The sequence below is a fragment of the Symphalangus syndactylus genome, chromosome 17, assembly GCF_028878055.3.
Source record: "Symphalangus syndactylus isolate Jambi chromosome 17, NHGRI_mSymSyn1-v2.1_pri, whole genome shotgun sequence".
In the NCBI taxonomy this organism is placed as follows: Eukaryota; Metazoa; Chordata; class Mammalia; order Primates; family Hylobatidae; genus Symphalangus; species Symphalangus syndactylus.
In genome coordinates, this window is record NC_072439.2 from 98418774 (window position 1) to 98438851 (window position 20078).

Sequence of the window (20078 nt, forward strand, 5' to 3'; positions counted from 1 at the left end):
CAAAAAAATTAGCCGGGCGTGGTGGCGGGCGCCTGTAGTCCCAGCTACTCGGGACGGTGAGGCAGGAGAATGGTGTGAAACCGGAAGGCAGAGCTTGCAGTGAGCCGAGATCGCACCACTCCAGCCTGGACGACAGAGCGAGACTTCGTCTCAAAAAAAAAAAAAAAAATTATCCATATTTCACGATATACTAGCTATATAAGCACAATAAATTAAAATCTGAAACTAAAAACACAGCAGAGAAATATTCCAAAAAATAATAACTATTTAGCACCTACCTTGCTTATTTCCTCTTCATATTCTCTTCTCAATTCCCCAGGTTTACTTAACAGACGAACTGGCTGATAGTCATCAGCTATTTCATATCAAAAAAGAAAATAACATTATAGGCAACACAATTTTATGGTAACTTTGGTCTTCCATTAAAACTTACTAATATTAAAATGAAAAATTAAAATATACAACTATTAACAAATACAGCAATATCTCCTTTTGGAATTCCATTTTTAAAATTTATTTTAGATTTATTTATTTTATTTATTTTTTGAGACAGAGCCTTGCTCCGCTGCCCAGGCTGGAGTGCAGTAGCACAGTCTCAGCTCACTGCAACCTCCATCTCTCAGGTTCAAGTGATTCTCCTGCCTCAGCCTTCTCCTGAGCAGCTGGGATTACAGGCATACGCCACCACACCCGGCTAATTTTTTACATTTTTGGTAGAGTCAGGGTTTCACCATGTTGGCCAGGCTGGTCTCGAACTCCTGACCTCAAGTGATCCACCTGCCTTGGCCTCCCAAAGTGCTGCGATTACAGGCGTGAGCCACTGTGCCCAGCCTGGAATTCCATTTTGTAAGGCCAGAGGTTTAGGGTTTTGGGTTTGAAATGGCATATGAATGCATATACTTAACCCTTCCTCTAAACTTCCATTAAAATAACAGTAAAGGAATTTTTAAAAACTGTAATCCTAAAACAGCAGAGATTTAGGGTTTTGGGTTTGAAATGGCATATGAATGCATATACTTAACCCTTCCTCTAAACTTCCATTAAAATAACAGTAAAGGAATTTTTAAAAACTGTAATCCTACAACAGCAGAGATTAGCAGAGGAGGTTAACCAACTAAAAAAAAATTTTTTTTTTTTTTTTTTTTTTGAGACAGTCTTGCTCTGTCACCCAAGGCTGGAGTGCAGTGGTACAATCTCAGCTCACTGCAACCTCTGCCTCCCGGGTTCAAACAATTATTGTGCCTCAGTGTCCTGAGTAGCTGGGATTACAGGCGTGCCCCACCATGCCCAGCTAATTTTTGTATTTTTAATAGAGACTGGTTTTCGCCATGTTGGCCAGGCTGGTTTCAAAGTCCTAAAGTCAGGCAATCTGCTCACCTCAGCCTCCCAAAGTGCTGGGACTACAGGCGTGAGCCACCGTGCCCGGCCCTAGTTGAAAAATTTTTAATGAATTTCTAGAAAATGGGAAGGCAATGAAATAGAGATAACTGATACAGCAGAAATGAAGGAAAAGAAATCCTTGGAAGGGAAGACTACAGCTGAGGTAAAATTAGAAGGGAATCTGCCTCCTATTTGCCTAGAGAGAGGCTCATAGAGTCCAGAGTGAGTAACTGTGAGACCGAAAACAGAACTCGAGATTTATAAGCCGTTAAATCAGAATCCTCGACTTACCGGCATTTCTCCCTGGATATGGGTGCAGGTGCACACACGCATATTTCTTTAAAGAAACAGATCTAGAGAGAGCCAGAGCAGCTAACGTAAGAGGTGGTGGCCCAGAGCAAAGTCCTCTGCAATCGGGCAGTTAGGGATGGCAAGGCACAAAGGCCAAGTTTCCATCAGCTTGAACTCAGTGTCTGCCCATCACCAATACCCTTCCGTGTACGCAGAGCTTTTGTCCCAGGCCTCATTCTCAAACCTAAAAGCTAATCCAAGGATCGTCAGACATTTGAAATACATCTGCAGGACTAGAGAAACAGTAAGCTATACAAAGAGAAAAAATCGTCACCCTGGAGTTGAAAGATAATTCCGGGTCAGAAAATAACCTAAATGCGTGTACGTATCCTCAGCAAATCTGATGAGAATTTTATTCTATAAAACAAGACACTGTTTTATAAAGTGTAAAAAGGGAACACCCAAAAAAGAGAACGCATCTGCCTGTTTCAAGGGGCAGCTGCTACTCAACTCCAGCTGACTACGACTATCAGGAATCTCAGGCCTGTCCGTGCCATATTTTTGCTTTCTCAAGAAAATCCAGAGGTGGCAGGGGTGGATGGTGAGATGACTTAATGGGTACAATGTACATTATTTGGGTAGTAGATACCCTAAAAAGCCCTGACTTCGCCACTATGCAATCTATACATGTAACAAAATTACCCTTACCCCTCATAAATTTATCCAAGTAAAAAGAAAAAAAAGAAAAGAAAATCCAGCAATCCAGATGTTAATATGAAATCTTCCAACTTAAATATCGGCATTGGATGGGTCACAAAAAATATGCACACAGGATTCCTACGGCATGCAGGCCAGCAGTTTGAAAAATCTGCAAGAGACACTAAAAAACAGTGATGTAACTCCAAAACAGTTAGGGATGCAGTATGCTGAATTCTCATTTATTTTAGTCACTTAGGAGGATCTATTCAAGACAATACAATGGTATATACAGGAGAGACATATGTAAGGCTGCTTAAAAAGTAGAAGGATATTCAGCTGGCTTAAACTGAGATCTAGATCAGCAAGTCTTAAAGCAGAATCTACGAAACCCTGGAGGTATCCGAGACTTTTTTCAGGGAAACTGCAGAGTCAAACTATTTTCATTTAAAAAATTAAGGTAAGCTGGGAGCAGTGGCTCACGCCTGTAATCCCAGCACTTTGGGAGGCTGAGGCAGGCAGATCATGAGGTCAGGAGTTCGAGACCAGCCTGGCCAATATGGTGAAACCCTGTCTCTACTAAGAATACAAAAATTAGCCAGGCGTGGTGGCACGCACCTGTAGTCTCAGCTACTCAGGAGGCTGAGGCAGAAGAACTGCTTGAACCCGGGAGGCGGAGGTTGCAGTGAGCAGAGATTGCGCCACTGTACTCCAGCCTGGACGACAGAGGGAGATTCCGTCTCAAAAACAAAACCCAAATAAAACAACTGACAGTAGGCTGGGCACAGTGGCTCATGCCTGTAATCACAGCACTTTGTGAGGCCAAGGCAGGTGGATCACTTGAGGTCAGGAGTTTGAGACCAGCCTGACCAACGCGGTGAAACCCGTCTCTACCAAAAAATACAAAAAGCCGAGAGTGGTGGCAGGCACCTGTAATCCCGACTACTTGGGAGGCTGAAACAGAAGAATTGCTTGAACCTGGGAGGCGGAGGTTGCAGTGAGTTGTGATTGTGCCACTGCACTCCAGCTTGGGCAACAGAGCAAGACCCAGTCTCAAAAATTCAATCAATCAATAAATAAAAGGTGGGGGTGGGGTGGGGGCAAAAGGCCAGGTGTGGTGGCTTATGCCTATCAGCCCAGCACTTTGCAAAGCCAAGGTGGGTGAGTCACTTAAGCCCAGGAGTTTGAGGCTGCAGTGAGCTGTGATTGTGCCGGTGCACTCCAGCCTGGGCAACATAGTGAGACCCGGTCTTTACAAAAAAAGACGAGGGGCAGAGGACTTAAATAGACATTTCTCCAAAGATTATATACAAATGACCAATAAGCACATGAAAAGATGTTCAACATTGGCCGGGCGCGGTGGCTCACGCCTGTAATCCCAGCACTTTGGGAGGCAGAGGCGGGCGGATCATGAGGTCAGGGGATCGAGACCATCCTGGCTAACATGGTGAAACCCCATCTCTACTAAAAATACAAAAAAATTAGCTGGGCGTGGTGGCGGGCACCTGTAGTCCCAGCTACTCGGGAGGCTGAGGCAGGAGAATGGCGTGAACCTGGGAGGCGGAGCTTGCAGTGAGCCGAGATCATACCACTGCACTCCAGCCTGGGCGAAAGAGCGAGACTCTATCTCACAAACAAACAAACAAACAAAAAACACATGTTCAACATCACTAGTCATTAGGGAAATGCAAATCCTGAGTACAGAGATACCGCTTCAGAGGATGGCCAACACTTGGTGCTTTTTATAATAGTCATCCATTAAGATATACACACACACATAATGGAGTATTCGGCCAAAAAAGGAAACGGAATGGACACATGCTAGAACACGATGGACCTTCAAGACACTATGCTGCATGAAACAGCCAGTCACCAAAGGACAGATACTGTATGTGGTTCCACTCGTACAAGACACCTAGAGCAATTAAACCCGCAGAGGCAGAAAGAATGGAGGTCGCCTGCGGCCAGGGAGGGGTGAATGGAGAATTATTGTTTAATGGGCAGTTTCAAGCGTGGAAGATGATAAAGTTCAGAGATGAATGGTGGTGACAGCTGCACAAAAACGTAAATGTACTTCATGTCACGCAATTGTATATTTAAAAATGGTTAACATGGCAGATTTTATGTTATGTATCTTTTACAATAAAACTGGAAAAAAAGTAAATCACTTTACACATTAGATACAATAAAATAGTAGCTAAGAGGCTGGGCACAGTGGCTCATGCCTGTAATCCCAGCACTTTGGAAGGCTGAGGCAGGAGGACCACGTGAGCTCAGGATATCAAGACCAGCCTGGGCAACATAGCAAGATCCCATCTTTGTTCAAAAAAAATTTTTTTTAAGTAGCTAATTTAGGAAAACAATAATGAAGACAGATGTATTATACTAGAAAGCAAAACATATCATTAAGCAGAATTAAACTAAGCATGTGTGGTACTGACACAGCTACTGATAAAGAGATATTTAAAAAATAAAAAGCCCAGGCCAGGTGCCATGGCTCATGCCTGTAATCCCAGCACTTTGGGAGGTGGAGGCAGGCGGATCACTTGAGGTCAGGAGTTCAAAACCAGCCTGGCCAACAAGGCAAATAACCCTATGTCTACTAAAAATACAAAAATCAGCCGGGCATGGTGGTGCACGCCTGTAATCCCAGCTACTCAGGAGGCTGAGACAGGAGAATCGCTTGAACCCGAGAGGTGGAGGTTGCAGTGAGCCAAGATCACGCCATTGAACTCCAGCCTGGGTGACAGAGAGAGACTCCATCTCAAAAAAATAAATAAATAAAATAAATAAATAAATAGCCCCAAATTGCTCTGGAAAATAAGCACATGGTTAGTGAAACAGTACGTATATCAATGTGGCTGTATTACTACCGAGTAGTGTGGCTGTAAGTGGCAATCGAGGGCAGGAGGAGTTAAGATGCCTCCCTCATACAATACTCAAATTCAAGGTGGATTAAAAAATGGAAAAAACAAACTATAAACGACTAAGAAGAACATATGAGATAAATTCCAAAACAATTAAAACTTTTATGTGATGAAAGACATCCCAAAGTTAAAAACAAACTAGAAGTTATTTGCAAATACATAAATCGCCAGAGAATTAGTGTCCAGAATATAACTAGAACTTCCACAGATCAATCAAAAACCACAACAGGCAAAGGAAAGGCACATGCAATTTACAGAAGATGCCCAACTACAGCAAGCAGAGAACTGAACTTTTGTTAAACCACGGATGACAGATTTTTAAAGTTTACTTATTTCTACATAAACTGATCTAAATTAAGATCAGTAAGTTATTCAACTGCAGACACAAGTTAAAATTGTCTTCGTTTGCCTTTTTCTTTTTTTTTTTTTTTGGCAACAAGATCTCACTCTTGCCCAGGCTGGAGTTCAGTGGTGTGATCATAGCTCACTGCAGTCTCCAATTCCTGGGCTGAAGTGATTCTCCTGCCCTAGCCTCCTGAAGTGCTGGATAACAGGTGTGAGCCACTGCACCCAGTCCATTTGCTATTTCTTATTCTTTTTTGACGGAGTTTCGCTCTTGTGGCCCAGGCTGGAGTGCAATGGTGCAATCTCAGGTAACTGCAACCTCCACCTCCTGGGTTCAAGTGATTCTCCCGCCTCAGCCTCCTCAGTAGCTGGGATTACAGGCATGTCCTACCACGCCCGGCTAATTTTTTGTAATTTTAGTAGAGACGGGAGTTTTACCATGTTGGCCAGGCTGGTCTCTAACTCCTGACCTCAGGTGATCCACCTGCCTTCCAAAGTGCTGGGATTACAGGTGTGAGCCACCGCAGCCAGCCTTCCATTTGCTATTTCTTTTTTTAAAATTTTTTATTTTTTTTGAGACAGAGTCTCACTCTGTCACCCAGGCTGCAGTGCAGTGGCACCATCTCAGCTTATTGCAGTGTCCACCTCCCGGGCTCAAACGATGCTACTGCCTGAGCCTCCCGTGTAGCTGAGACTATAGGCTCCTGCCACCACACTCGGCTAATTTTTGTATTTTTTGTAGACGGTTTTGCCATATTGGCCAGGCTGGTCTCAAACTCTCAGGCTCCAGCGATTTGCCTGCCTTGAACTCCCAAAGTACCAAGATTACAGGTGTGAGCCCCCGCACCTGGCCTGTTTGCTATTTCCTAAACAACTCTAATTTTATGAGGAATTTGAATATCTCAGTTTTATACACTTAAATTGACTATACAATTTTTGCCATCTGTTGGAAACAACTCTCGACACTCTTCAGTTCTGGTTAACTCTAAAATTTCTGTTGAAACCCACTTCAGTTAAACATTCCTACTATACTCGATATTTTGCTTCTTCACAGCAAGTGGTCTTCCTAGGCAGCCAGGACTCATTTAAGGAAGTATGTCCCCATGCTTTTTATTTTATTTTGGAGGAAAAAATCCAAGTTAGTTAAAGACCTGAATGTATAATACTGGATGAAAAATAAAAATAAATAATAAACCTTAACTTGAACAGTTGAGCTGCTCATAAAACTGTCCTCCCATCACTGAACTAGACTGCTTATAGCACCATGTAAATGGCAGTTTCCTTCTCCCAATTAAATTTGCATTCCTGCGCTGGGCACAGGGTGCAAAACATAAAGAGATAGTTAAAAAATAAAAAGCCCAAAATTGCTCTGGAAAATAAGCATATGATTTGTGAAGCAGTATGTACATCAGCGTGGCTGGATCATCACCAAGTAGTGTGGCTATAAATGGCAATCAGGGGCAAAGTGCTGGGATCACATCTGTGATCCCAGCACTTTGCGAGGATGAGGCAGGAGTATCACTCGAGCTCAGAAGTTCAAGACCAGCCTGGGTAACATAGTGAGACCCTATCTCTACACAAAATAAAAAAATTAGCCTGGCGTAGTGGTGTGTGCCTGTGGTCCCAGCTACTCAGGAGGCTGAGGTGGGAGGATTGCTTGCGCCCGGGAGATGGAGGGTACAGTGAGCCAAGATTGCTCCTTGGCATTCCAGCCTGGGCGACTGAGTGAAACCCCGTCTCAAAAATAAAATAACATAAAATAAATTTGCACTTTCTGCCTCAATATTTATTTTGAAAATTTTCAAATCTACGGAAATTGCAAAAATAGTATGATAAACCCCATTTAACCTGCATTTAGAATCATGAAGTTTTAAAATTGCCACATTGTCTTTCGTGTGTGTGTATTTTCTGAACCATTTGAAAGTTGCATGATCATAACCCTTCACCAAATCCTTAAGTGTCCACCTCATAAGAGATGCTGTCCTTATCTCTTGATCTTGATATACAATGATCAAGTTCAAGAAAATTAACATTGATATATTACCCATCATATCAATGATCAAAATTTCACCAACTAGTCCCATGTCTTTAATAACAACCTTTGTCCTAATCCATGTTCTAATTCAGGGTCGTGCACTGCATTTAGCTGTCATTCTCTTTTAATCTCCCTTTAAACTAGAATGATTCCTAAGGCTTTGCCTTCATGACATTGACATTTTTGAGGTACTAGCAACTGTGTTTTGTAGAATTTCAATTTGGGTTTTTGTTTTCTCACAATTAGATTCAGGTTATGCCTTACACTCATCCCATCAGGAGGACTGCAATGTTTGTTTGTTCCATGGATAACGTTAACTGTGATCACTTCATTACTGTGATAACATGCTTCTCGACTGTATCCTTTACCCTTTGTACTTAATAAGCAATCTGTAAGGTGGTATTTTCAGACTATATGAGTCTTCCGTTCTCCAGCAAATTTTCAAGCAGGGGTTTTGACATCCATTTGTGATTCTTGCCTGCATCAATTTTTACAATGACAGTCGCAAACAGAAAGGAAATTTAGACATTCTAAGGCTGATTCTTCCCTACTATAGGATTCTTTTTTGAGAAATCCAAATGTAAAACACACCTGTCTCCATCACACTAATTCACTTTCAAATACTTCATTTTTTAAAGCTATCTCATATATGTGCTTTCTTACAACCTTCCTTCTATAAATTAAATGAGTAGACTCACTTTATGTATTATGTGTTAACAAAGTTAACACATAAACACCAATTATATTTTTATAAATTATCAATGAACAATACTGAAAATTTAAAAAATTTTATTTAAAACAGTCTCAAAAGCCATAATATAATTAGGGATAAATATTAGTTTCTTAGGGCTGCCATAGAAAAGTACCACAAATTGCGTGACTTGAAAATACAGAAATTTATTTTCTCACAGTTCTGGCTAGAAGTCCAAAATAAAGGTGTCAGCAGGGCCATGACACTTTTGAAACTTGCAGGGGATCCTTCCTTGCCTCTTCCTTGCTTCTGACGGTGCTGATAACCTCAGACATTCCTTGGCTTGTAAATACATCACTCCAGTCCTCCAGCCTCACGTGGTGCTGTGTCTTTACATCATCTGCCTTCTGTGCGTGTCTGTCTCTGTGTCCAAATTTCTCCTTTTTATAAGGAAACCAGTCATAATGGATTAGGGCCCATTCTAATGACCTTATTTTAACTTCATTACTGAAAAAAACTGAAGGTGACCTACACAAACAGAGAAATATACTATTTTCATGGATACAAGGACTCTGTTGCTGTTTGGATGTCAATTCTCCCCAAATTGTTCTATTAAGTTCAATGCAACCCCAATCAAACTCCTAACAGGCTGTTAGTAGAAACTGGTAAGTTGATTTAAAAATTTAAATAGGCTGGGTGTGGTGGCTCAGTCCTGTAATTCCAGCACTTTAGGAGGCTGAGACGGGAGGACTGCTTGAGGTGAGCTGTTCAAGACCAGCCTGGGCAACACAGCAAAACCCCATCTCTACAAAGAATAAACATACGGAGGAGGGGGCACGATGGCTCACACCTGTAATCCCAGCACTTTCCGAGGTCGAGGCGGGTGGATCATCTGAGGTCAAGAGTTCGAGACCAGCCTGGCCAACGTGGTAGAACTCCTGTGTCTATTAAAAATACAAAAACTAGCCACGCATGGTGGTACATGCCTGTAATCGCAGCTACTCAGGAGGCTGAGGAAGGAGAACCCCTTGAACCTGGGAGGCAGAGGATGTAGTGAGCTGAGATCGTGCCACTGCACTCCAGCCTGGGGGACAGAGCAAGACTCTGTCTCAAAAAGAAAAAAAAAGATTTACTCTAAAGTCACAGTAATCAAGACAGTGTGACACTAATATTAGAATCAACAGATCAATGAAATAGAATAGACCCACATTATTTTTTTTTAAAAAGTCTTTTCAACAAAAGGTACAGGAATAACTGATACCCATATGGGAAAAAGTTAACCTCAACCCCCTATCTTATATAATATTCAAAATTAATTTGAAATGGATCAAAGACCTAAACATAAAAGTTAAAACTGGCCAGACACAGTGGCTCACACCTGTAATCCTTGCACTTTGGGAGGCCAAGGCGGGCGGATCACGAGGTCAGGACTTCAAGACCAACCTGGCCAACATGGCGAAGCCCCGTCTCTACAAAAAATACAAAAATTAGCCAGGCATGGTGGTGTGTGCCTGTAGTCCCAGCTACTCAGGAGGCTGAGGGAGGAGAATCGCTTGAACCTGGGAGGTGGAGGTTGCAGTGAGCCCAGATCGCGCCACTGTACTCCAGCCTGGGCGACACAACAAAATTTAGTCTCCAAAAAAAAAGGTAAAACTATAAATCTTTTAGGAAAAAAAAAACAGCAATATCTTAGCCTGAAGGTAGCTAAAGGTTTCTTAACGCCATAAAAAGCAATAAACTATAGAAGGAAAAATTTATGAGACTTCATGAAAATTAAGAATTTCAGGCTGGGCGTGGTGGCTCACGCTTGTAATCCCAGCACTTTGGGAGGCCGAGGCGGGTGGATCACGAGGTCAGGAGATCGAGACCATGGTGAAACCCCGTCTCTACTAAAAATACAAAAAAAAAAAAAATTAGCCGGGCATGGTGGTGGGCGCCTGTAGTCCCAGCTACTCGGAGAGGCTGAGGCAGGAGAATGGCGTGAACCCGGGAGGCGGAGCTTGCAGTGAGCCGAGATTGGGCCACTGCACTCCAGCCTGGGCGACAGAGCGACACTCTGCCTCAAAAAAAAAAAAAAAAAAAAAAAAAGAAAATTAAGAATTTCAGCTCGTCAAAATAATTAAGAATATCTGGCAAAGTACCAGTATTCAAAATACATAATGTCTACAACTGAATAATATAAACAATTTAGGGGAAAAAGAATTAAACAGACACTTTACAATGGAAGACAGCAAAACTGCCAATAAGCACACGAAAAAGAACACTATCATTAGTCACCTGGAAATTGAAATTAAAACAAGATACTACTATCAATACAAACCAAATGGAATGGTTAAATTTAAAAAGACAGATAACATCAAAAGTTGGTAAGATGTACAGAAACCAGAACCTGTATGCTGTTGGTGGGATTACAAAATGATACAACCACTTTCGAAAAAGATCTGGTAGTTTCTTCTTCTTTTTTTTTTTTTTTTGAGATGGAGTCTCACTCTGTCACCGAGGCTAGAGCGCAGTGGTGCCATCTCGGCTCACTGCAACCTCTGCCTCCTGGGTTCAAGCAATTCTCTTGCCTCAGCCTCCCAAGTGGCTATTACAGGTGCCCGCCACCACGCCCGGCTAATTTTTATATTTTTAGTAGAGATGGGGTTTCAGCATCTTGGCCAGGCTGGTCTTGAACTCCTGACCTCATGATCCACCCGCCTCGGCCTCCCAAAGTGCTGGGATTACAGGCGTGAGCCACCATGCCTGGCCAGTAGTTTCTTATAAAAATACGTACCTATTCTACGCTGCATAATTCCAGCTCCTAATTATTTATCCCAAAAAAAACCTGAAAACATAAGGCCACACATACACACACACAGACACAATACTTGTACAAGAATCTTCTCAGCAACTTTATTCATAATATCCAAAACTGCAAGCAACTGAGGCACTATCAGTGGAGAACGGCCAATAATATACAGCATAGTCAACGGTGGAATAATACTTAAAAAACGAATACCTACACAAGAATAAATCTTGAGGCCAGGCGCGGTGGCTCATGCCCATAATTCCAGCACTTTGGGAGGCTGAGGCGGGTGGATCACCTGAGGTCAGGAGTTCGACACAAGCCTGGGCAACATGGGGAAACCTCGTCTCTACTAAAAATACAAAAATTAGCCAGGCATGGTTGTGCGTGCCTGTAATCCCAGTTACTCAGGAGGCTGAGGCAGGAGAATCACTTGAACCCAGGAGACAGAGGTTGCAGTGAGCCGAGATCCTGTCACTGCATTCCAGACTGGGTGACAGAGCAAGACTGTCTCAGGAAAAAAAAAAAAAAAAAAAAAGAATAAATCTTGAACCTCATGCTGAATAACCCCCCAAAAGATATGCTGAAGTCCTAACTCCCAGTAACTAAGAATGTGCTCTTACTGGAAACAGGCTGTTACAGATATAATGGCGTTCATACAAACAGTAGAGAGCCTTTAATCCAATATAACTAGCGTCCTGGTAAGAAAAGAGAGAGACACAGAGGAGACGGCCATGTTTACAGAGACACACTGGGAAGCTCCACGTGCCAATGGAGGCAGAGACTGGAGTGACTCAGCTACAAACCAGGGGAACACCATGGATTCCAGCCACACCAGAAGCTAAGGAGAAGGGCACGGAACAGATTCTCTGCCAGAGCCTTCGATGTACATGTCCCTGCTCCCTGCTGGCACCTTGGGTTTGGAGTTCTACTCTTCAGAACTGAGGGAGAATAAATTTCTGCTAAGTTTGTGGTACTTTGTTATGGTAGCCCTAGGAAATAAAAATAATTCCATTTATATGAAGTTCCAGAACAGAAAAAACTCATCTGTGGTGGATAAAAACTAAAACGGGCCGGACGCGGTGGCTCACGCTTGTAATCCCAGCACTTTTGGAGGCCGAGACAGGTGGATGAGGTCAAGAGATTGAGACCATCCTAACCAACATAGTAAAATCCCTACTAACAATACAAAAAATGTATTTTTTTACAATACAAAGCCTGTAATCCCAGCTACTCAGGAGGCTGAGGCAGGAGAATGCCCACAACTCAAAAAAACAACCTGATTAAATGACAGGCAAAATTGTGGCTTTTTCTAGGTTCTGGGAGAAAAACAGAAACAAAAAGAATGAATGAGCAAAGGATTTGAATAGATATTTCATATTTTTCCAAAGATGATATACAAATGGCCAATAAACGCGCGCAAAGATGTTCGCCATCCTTAGTCATTGGGGACATGCAAATAACAACCACAATGGGACACCACCTCATACCCATCAGGATGGCTACTATCAAAACCCAGAAAATAGCAAGTGTTGGTGAGGGTGCAGAGAAACTGGACACCCACGCACTGTTAGTGGGAATGTAAAACGGTACAGTCACCGTGGAAGACAGTACGGCGGTTTCCAAAACCAATTACACACAGAATTACCACACGATCTAGAAATTCCACTTCCAGGTATACATGCAAAAGAATAGAAAACAGGGCCCTGAACAGACATTTGTACACCCAAGTTCACACCAGCATTATTTCTAATAGCCAAGAGGTGGAAGCAATCCAAGTGTCCACTGACAGATGAACAGATTTCTTTTAATATAGCATATACATACACTGGAACATTATTCAGCCTCGAAAAGAAGGGAATCCTGTCACATGCAGTATGGATGAACCTGGAAAACATTATGCTAGGTAAAACAGGCCAGACACAAAAGGACAAAACCTACGAAAATTCCACTTACAGGAGGTACCTACAGCAGTCGGGTTCACAGAAATGGAAAGGAGAACGGTGGTTGTCAGGGGATAGTGGGAGGGAGGAATGGTGAGCTTCAAGGGTATGGAAATTCAGTTTGGGAGGATTAAAAAGTTCTGGAGATGGACGGTGGTGACGGATGCACAGCAGTGTGAATGGAGGTGTTGCCACTGAACCATACAATTACAAATGGTTAAAATTTTCCTCCCTTCTTTCTAGTCAAAAACATTTTTAAGTGGTTAAAATGGTAGTCTTGTTATATTTTACCACAGTTTTTTTTTTGTTTTTTTTTTTTTTGAGACGGAGTCTCGCTCTGTCGCCCAGGCTGGAGTGCAGTGGCGCGATCTCGGCTCACTGCAAGCTCAGTCTCCCAGGTTCACGCCATTCTCCTGCCTCAGCCTGGAATTGCAGGTGCCCGCCACCACGCCCGGCTAATTTTTTGTGTTTTTAGTAGAGACGGGGTTTCACCGTGTTAGCCAGGATGGTCTCGATCTCCTGACCTCGTGATCCGCCCTCCTCGGCCTCCCAAAGTGCTGGGATTACAGGCGTGAGCCACCGTGCCCGGCCCCGCAATTTTTTGAAACACAGAGTTAAGATACCAGTTCACATGTACTAGCATGGCACAGAAAATAACAAGTGTTGGTGAGGAAGTGAAGAAATTGGAAACTTCGTGCTCTGCTAATGGAAATGTAAAATGGTACAGCCACTGTAGAAAACGAATGTGGCAGCTCCTCAAAAAGCTAAACATAGAATTACCATCGGATCCAGCAATTCCACTCTTAGATATATAGAAAAAAGAACTGAAAACAGGTATTCAAACAAATACTGGTACATAAATGTTCGTATCGCCAGTATTCAAATAACGAAAAGGTGAAAAAAATCAATGTCCATGCAATGGATAAACAAAATGTAACAAGTATATCCGTAAAACAAATTATTATTCAGCCCGAAAAATGAAGTACTGATCCATGCCACACTGTACATGAACCCCAGAAACACGTTAAGTGAAATAAGCTAGACACACAAGATCCGATCTTGCATCAGTCACTTATATGAAATACCTAGAATGGACAGATTCAGGGACAGGAAGTGGAATAGAAGGTGCCGAGGCTAGGGGGAAAGGTGAAATGGGGAGTCAGTGCCTCACGGTTAGAGTTTATCTGGGGTGATGAAAAAGTTTTGGAAACAGTGGTGATGGTTACATTGTGAATGTAATTAATGCTATTGAATTGTACTTAAAAATGGTTAAAATGTCAGTTTGTTATATACATTTTGGACAATATTTTTAAAATAACGCAATATACCAAAAACCATTAAATTGCACACTTTTAAACATTTTATTGAATTTATGTTACCCAGACTGGCCTCAACTCCTGGGTTCAAGCGATCCTCCCACCTCCGCCTCCCAAAGCGCTCGGATTACAGCTGTGAGCCACTGCACCCGGCCAAACCGCACACTTTTAGTAGGTGAATTGTATGGTCTGTATTTCAATAAAGCTGTTTTTTTTTCACTATTGTTTAAAAATGTTTAAAATGGCAATTTTGGTTTGTTTTTTTTTACCACAATAAATGTATGTTTAAAAGGCAGGTACACATATAACTGTGACAAAAAAAAATTTTTAAAAGACCTGTACACGAGAGAACAGACACCATACCCTAAGCCCAGACAGGACCCACCGCACGGCTCACATTAGTGGAAGAAAGAGTCAAGGGTTCAGTTTGGGGCTCCTGAGTCTATCGGGTGTAGGGTTTAGTGATAAAAAAAAGCGATTTTAGGCTCGTCGCATGATTAGGAGAATAAAGAATTAAATAAATGGAGATGTACAGATAAGTAAATTAGACGCCGGGCGCGGTGGCTCACGCCTGTAATCCCAGCACTTTGGGAGGCCGAGGCGGGCGGATCCCTTGAGGTCAGGAGTTTGAGACCAGACTGGCCAACGTGGCGAAACGCCGTCTCTACTAAAAATACAAAAATTCCCCGGGCCTGATGGTGCACGCCTGTAATCTCAGCTACTCGGGAGGCTGGGGCAGGAGAATCGCTTGAAACCGGGAGGCGGGGGTTGCAGGGAGCCGAGATCGCGTCACTGCACTCCAGCCTGGACGATGGAGAGAGACCCTGTCTCAAAAAAAAAGAAGGCTCTAGACGGGCAATTCTTTAATTTCTAACACAACAAACACCAATCGAACACAGCGCGGGCATTGTGACAATGGACAAAATCTTGCCCTTGACTTTATAATCCATCGACATTTGGGGACCCATAAACCCCCAAACCTCTGAGAACTATTTAGACAAATACTAGTCGGGTTTTTTGGTTTGTTTTTACTTTTTAAATGGAAAAGTGATGATTCACCTCTTCAAAGATTTGCGGCTTTTGGCCGACAAACACGCCAGGGTTTACTTACCCACTTCCTCTGATTCTTGCCCAGACGCTCTAAGCTTGCACTCCCTGGCATAGTGTTTTTGAATCACCTTCCACAGTTCCATGTTGACAAGAGAATTTCTGCGGGTATGGTACCGAGTCCACGAAGACACCCGGCGGCGACAGAAGGGACAGCTTAAACTCGCCTTTTCGACGGTCGATTGGAAGCACGGTCTACACAGCGTGTGGTTACACGGGAGGGTGACGGGCTCGACGAGGATTTCCATGCAGATCCCGCACTGGCACTCGGACAGGGAGGGGACGGCGTCTTTGGGTAGAGCCATTTTAATATCTTAATAAAGCCGACTAAACAACGACACCTGCACGAAAAAGAATCCTATTTTCGGCCAACCACAGAGAGAGCAAGAGCGCAGTTTTGTGTTTCAATGTTATGCCCAGAAGCGTATCAGAATTCGGAGAACAGGAGCATCCAACACGTCCTGAAGCAAAAAGGCGCTCTCAGGGTCAAGCAAACAGGAAGACCCCGGAGGGCGGCGTCTTTGTCCATTTTTAAGGCAAACGCCCGGCAAGCAAAGAAATGCAGGTTTTCGTCGGAGGAGCCTGGCTGCTCCGCAGCATGAACACCGCGGCTGCGGCTCTCGGTGCAGCGAGGGGAACGCACCAAGTCCCCTCCTCCCTCACCCGGAAAGGATGCTCCACTCAGCGCGGGGCAGCCGGGCCCCGGGACGCGGCTCCGGGAGGAACCCCGGGCTCCGGCTGCAGCATAACTTCCGCTTTACCGCTGCTGCGGGGGCGACGCGCGACTCCAGTGTTCAGCTTTCGGGAGCCTGGTGCACTTTCCCAGAGCTCCGCGCCCCTGTCCCTCTTACGCAGCCAGAAACCCTATTCGTTGCGGCAGCTCAGCAGCCACCGGACAAGCGCTAGTAACGTCACAACCGCCCGCCAAAATCGCACTTCCCACCCAGAAAACTGCCCAAGGCCGGACGTTCCCGGGGCGGGACTTCCGGGGTCTGCACACCGCCCGCCCGCCCGCCCTGCCAGCAGGAGACGGTCCCGCCCGGGCGTCGCAGCTCCTCCTAGTGCAGCCTGGGTGGAGCCTGAGCTTTCCGAAAGCTGAGATTTCTGCGAGGCCTCAGACACCCCTGGTTTCTTGGTTTCTGGGTAGAAAAGGGAAACCTCAAAACAAATTCAACAGCCAAACAAGGCCGGGCGCGGTGGCTCACGCCTGTAATCCCAGCACTTTGGGAGGCCGAGGCGGGCGTATCACCTGAGGTCAGGAGTTCAAGACCAGCCTGGCCAACATGGCCAAACCCCGTCTCTACTAAAAATACAAAATTAGCCGGGCCTGGTGGTGCGCGCCTGTAGTCCTGGTTACTCAGGAGGCTGAGGCAGGAGAATCGCTTGAACCCGGGAGGCGGAGGTTGCACTGAGCCGAGATCGCACCACTGCACTCCAGCCTGGGCGACAAGAGCGAGACTCTTGTCTTAAAAAAAAAAAAAAAAAAAGCCGAACAGTAATTTTTCTAATACTTCTCTCAGTACCCTTCTGAGTACCTTTTTCTTTCTGTTGATTTGTAACGAAGCCCCTTAGGTCCCTTTCCAAAATTCTTAAAAAAGTATCTCCAAGAAATATTGTGGTCAGAGAATCCACAAACCTGGGACAATTTAACACACACTTACACTTCCTTCTGTATGGCCCAGCCACTTAAAAGTCTGCAGCCCAGAGTAGGTTGTTTTAGAATTTCCTTCTCTTCTAAAAGGGCCTGAGGCCCTTTGGCTTGGGCAACAAACGTCAAGGCTGTCTCAGTCCTAGAGCTTAGATGTTATTCATGGACATCATTTAGATAATATATAGTTTAAGTTTCAACAATCAAAATTCTACAAAGGAGATTAACAAGAATAAAATTTCACATTTTGTGCATGTTGAAGTAAGTTTTTATGCCTTGGCATTAACCTTTTGAATTGACAGCTGATCCTACAGAATAAGTCCTAAGAAAAAAGCAGAATTTGGCCATGAAAATGATGGGAAATACATAAGGAATGTGATCCCTAGTACTTAAGAGCCTGGCCTGAGGTTTATTTATTTATTTTGGTTTTTTGAGACGGAGTCTCCATCTTGTCGCCCAGGCTGGAGCAGTGGCGGGATCTCGGCTCACTGCAAGCTCCGCCTCCCGGGTTCAGGCCATTCTCCTGCCTCAGCCTCCTGAGTAGCTGGGACTACAGGCGCCCACCACCATGCCCGGCTAATTTTTTGTATTTTTAGTAGAGACGGGGTTTCACCGTGGTCTCGATCTCCTTACCTCGTGATCCGCCCGCCTCGGCCTCCCAAAGTGCTGAGATTGCAGGCGTGAGCCACCGTGCCCGGTCGGCCTGAGGTTTTTATGTTTTGTTTTAGAGTTGGGGTGCTGGGCCCTGAAGTTTTTTCTCTTTTGTTTTAGAATTGGGGTTTCACATCGTTTGAACCCAGGAGGCGGAGGTTGCAGTGCGCCAAGATCGCCCCACTGCACTCCAGCCTAGGGGACAGAATGGGATGCGTCTAAAAAAAAAAAAAAAAAAAAAAAAGACAGCCACGGTGGCTCACGCCTGTACTCCCAGTACTTTGGGAGGCTGAGGCAGGCGGATCACTTAAGACCGGGAGTTCAAGACCAGCCTGGCCAACATGGTGAAACCCCCGTCCTTACTAAAAATACAAAAATTAGCTGGGCATCGTGGCAAGCGCCTGCAATTCCAGCTACTCAGGAGGCTGAGACAGGAGAATCGCTAAACCTGGGAGGCAGAGGCTGCAGTGAGCCAAGATTGTGCCACCGCACTCCAGCCTGGGGGACAGAGCAAAATTCCACCTCAAAAAATACAAATAAATAAAATAATTGGGGTCTCACTATTTTGTCCAGGCTGGACTAAAACTCCAGGGTTCCAGGGATTCTTTCGCCTCAGCCTCTGGAGTAGCTGGGTCTAGAGCTTGCAACGCCATATCCAGCTCCAGACCTGCATTTTTTGAGGGAATATTCAATCAGTGTGAAGGAAGAGAAAAGAAAATCACTGTGCGTGAAAGCAGCCTTTAAGTTCTTTTGAGGCTGCTGAGAGCCTTCAGGCTGGGTAGGGGAGTGGTTTCCAGATTGAGAAAAACAAGGAGACATGGGTCCTTGATAGAAATCTTTGGGAACTTTTATTTCAATGTGGGTTCAGAAGCCTGTTACTGTCTGTGATAGCTCACACCTGTAATCCCAGCACTTTGGAAGGCCAAGGTGGGATGATCACTGGAGCCCAGGAGTTCAGGTCCAGCCTGGGCAACATAGTGAGACCCTGTCTCTACAAAAAATAAAAAAATTAACTGGGTGTGCTGGCTCACACTTGTACTCTCAGCTACTCTGGTGACTGAGGTGGGAGGATCACTTGAGCTCAGGAGGTCAAGGCTGCAGTGAGCGGTGATCGTACCACTGCACCCCAGCCTGGGTGACAGAGCAAGACCCTGTCTCAAAAAAAAGAAAAAAAAAGAAACCTGGGACTGTCATCCGGTGTCTACAGTATCAGTCCCTTAGCTTGGAATTTCAGGCTTGTTTTTTGTTCATTTGTTTGTTTTTTTGAGATGGCTCCTCATTCTGTCGCCCAGTTTGGAGTGCAGTGATGTGATCTCAGCTCACTGCAACCTCCACCTCCTGAGTTCAAGCGATTCTCATGCCTCGGCCTCCCGAGTAGCTGCAGTTACAGGCGCGTGCCTTGTAATACCATGTGCGTTGTAATACCACGCCTGGCAAATTTTTGTATTCTTAGTAGAGATGGGGTTTCACTTTGTTGGCCATGCTGGTCTCGAACTCCTGACCTCAGGTGATCCACCTGCCTTGGCCTTCCAAAGTGCTGGGATTACAGGCGTGAGCCACTGCACCCAGCCTTCAGGCTTCCTAATATGTCCACAACCTGCTTTTCCCATGGAATCTCCCATTATTCTTTTAAACATGCAACTATGATTTATTCTCTGTCATCCAAACGTTTTGCTTTCATGACATTGCTTTCTCAGTTCATCCTAAATGGGTTGCTTTGTGGCTGTGCCTACTTCAAACATCAATTTAATGCAGTTCGGCCAGGCATGCTGGCTCATGCCTATAATCCCAACACTTTGGGAGGCCAAGGCGGGCGGATCACAAGGTCAGGAGTTCGAGACCATCCTGACCAACATGTTGAAATTCCATCTCTACTAAAAATACAAAAATTAGCTGGGCGTGGTGGCAGGTACCTGTAATCCCAGCTACTCGGGAGGCTGAGGCAGGAGAATTGCTTGAACCCGGGAGGCAGAGGTTGCAGTGAGCCCAGATCGCACCACTGCACTCCAGCCTGGGTTGGCAGAGCAAGACTCCGTCTCAAAAAAAAAAAAAAATTAATTCCATTCTTCCAGAGTGCACTTTTATGTGCAATTTAATGCACTCCCCACCACCAGTAATGCCCCTTTTCTAAATTCACCCAATCATATATTGCCCAGTGATACTGATTTTTATTGCAGTTTTACTATTGAACTCCTGTATTTTGATTTCTATCTTCAGGTTCTTATGTCTTGTGTAATGGATATATTTCACGTGCTTCCTC

At 44.4% G+C, this 20078-nt stretch overlaps 1 protein-coding gene across 1 annotated transcript in view; it reads right to left on the reverse strand.

Moving 5' to 3' along the window:
* Nucleotides 1–16981, reverse strand: part of RNF168 (ring finger protein 168) — a 37377-nt gene extending 20396 nt beyond the window's left edge. The window contains exons 1-2 of the mRNA XM_063622204.1: nucleotides 15524–16981; nucleotides 279–355 (exon numbers count right to left, since the gene is read on the reverse strand). Coding sequence (XP_063478274.1) covers nucleotides 279–355; nucleotides 15524–15824 — 378 coding nt within the window. The 5' untranslated portion in view covers nucleotides 15825–16981. The remainder of the gene's footprint in view (nucleotides 1–278; nucleotides 356–15523) is intronic.
* Between the last annotated feature and the right edge of the window lie 3097 nt (nucleotides 16982–20078).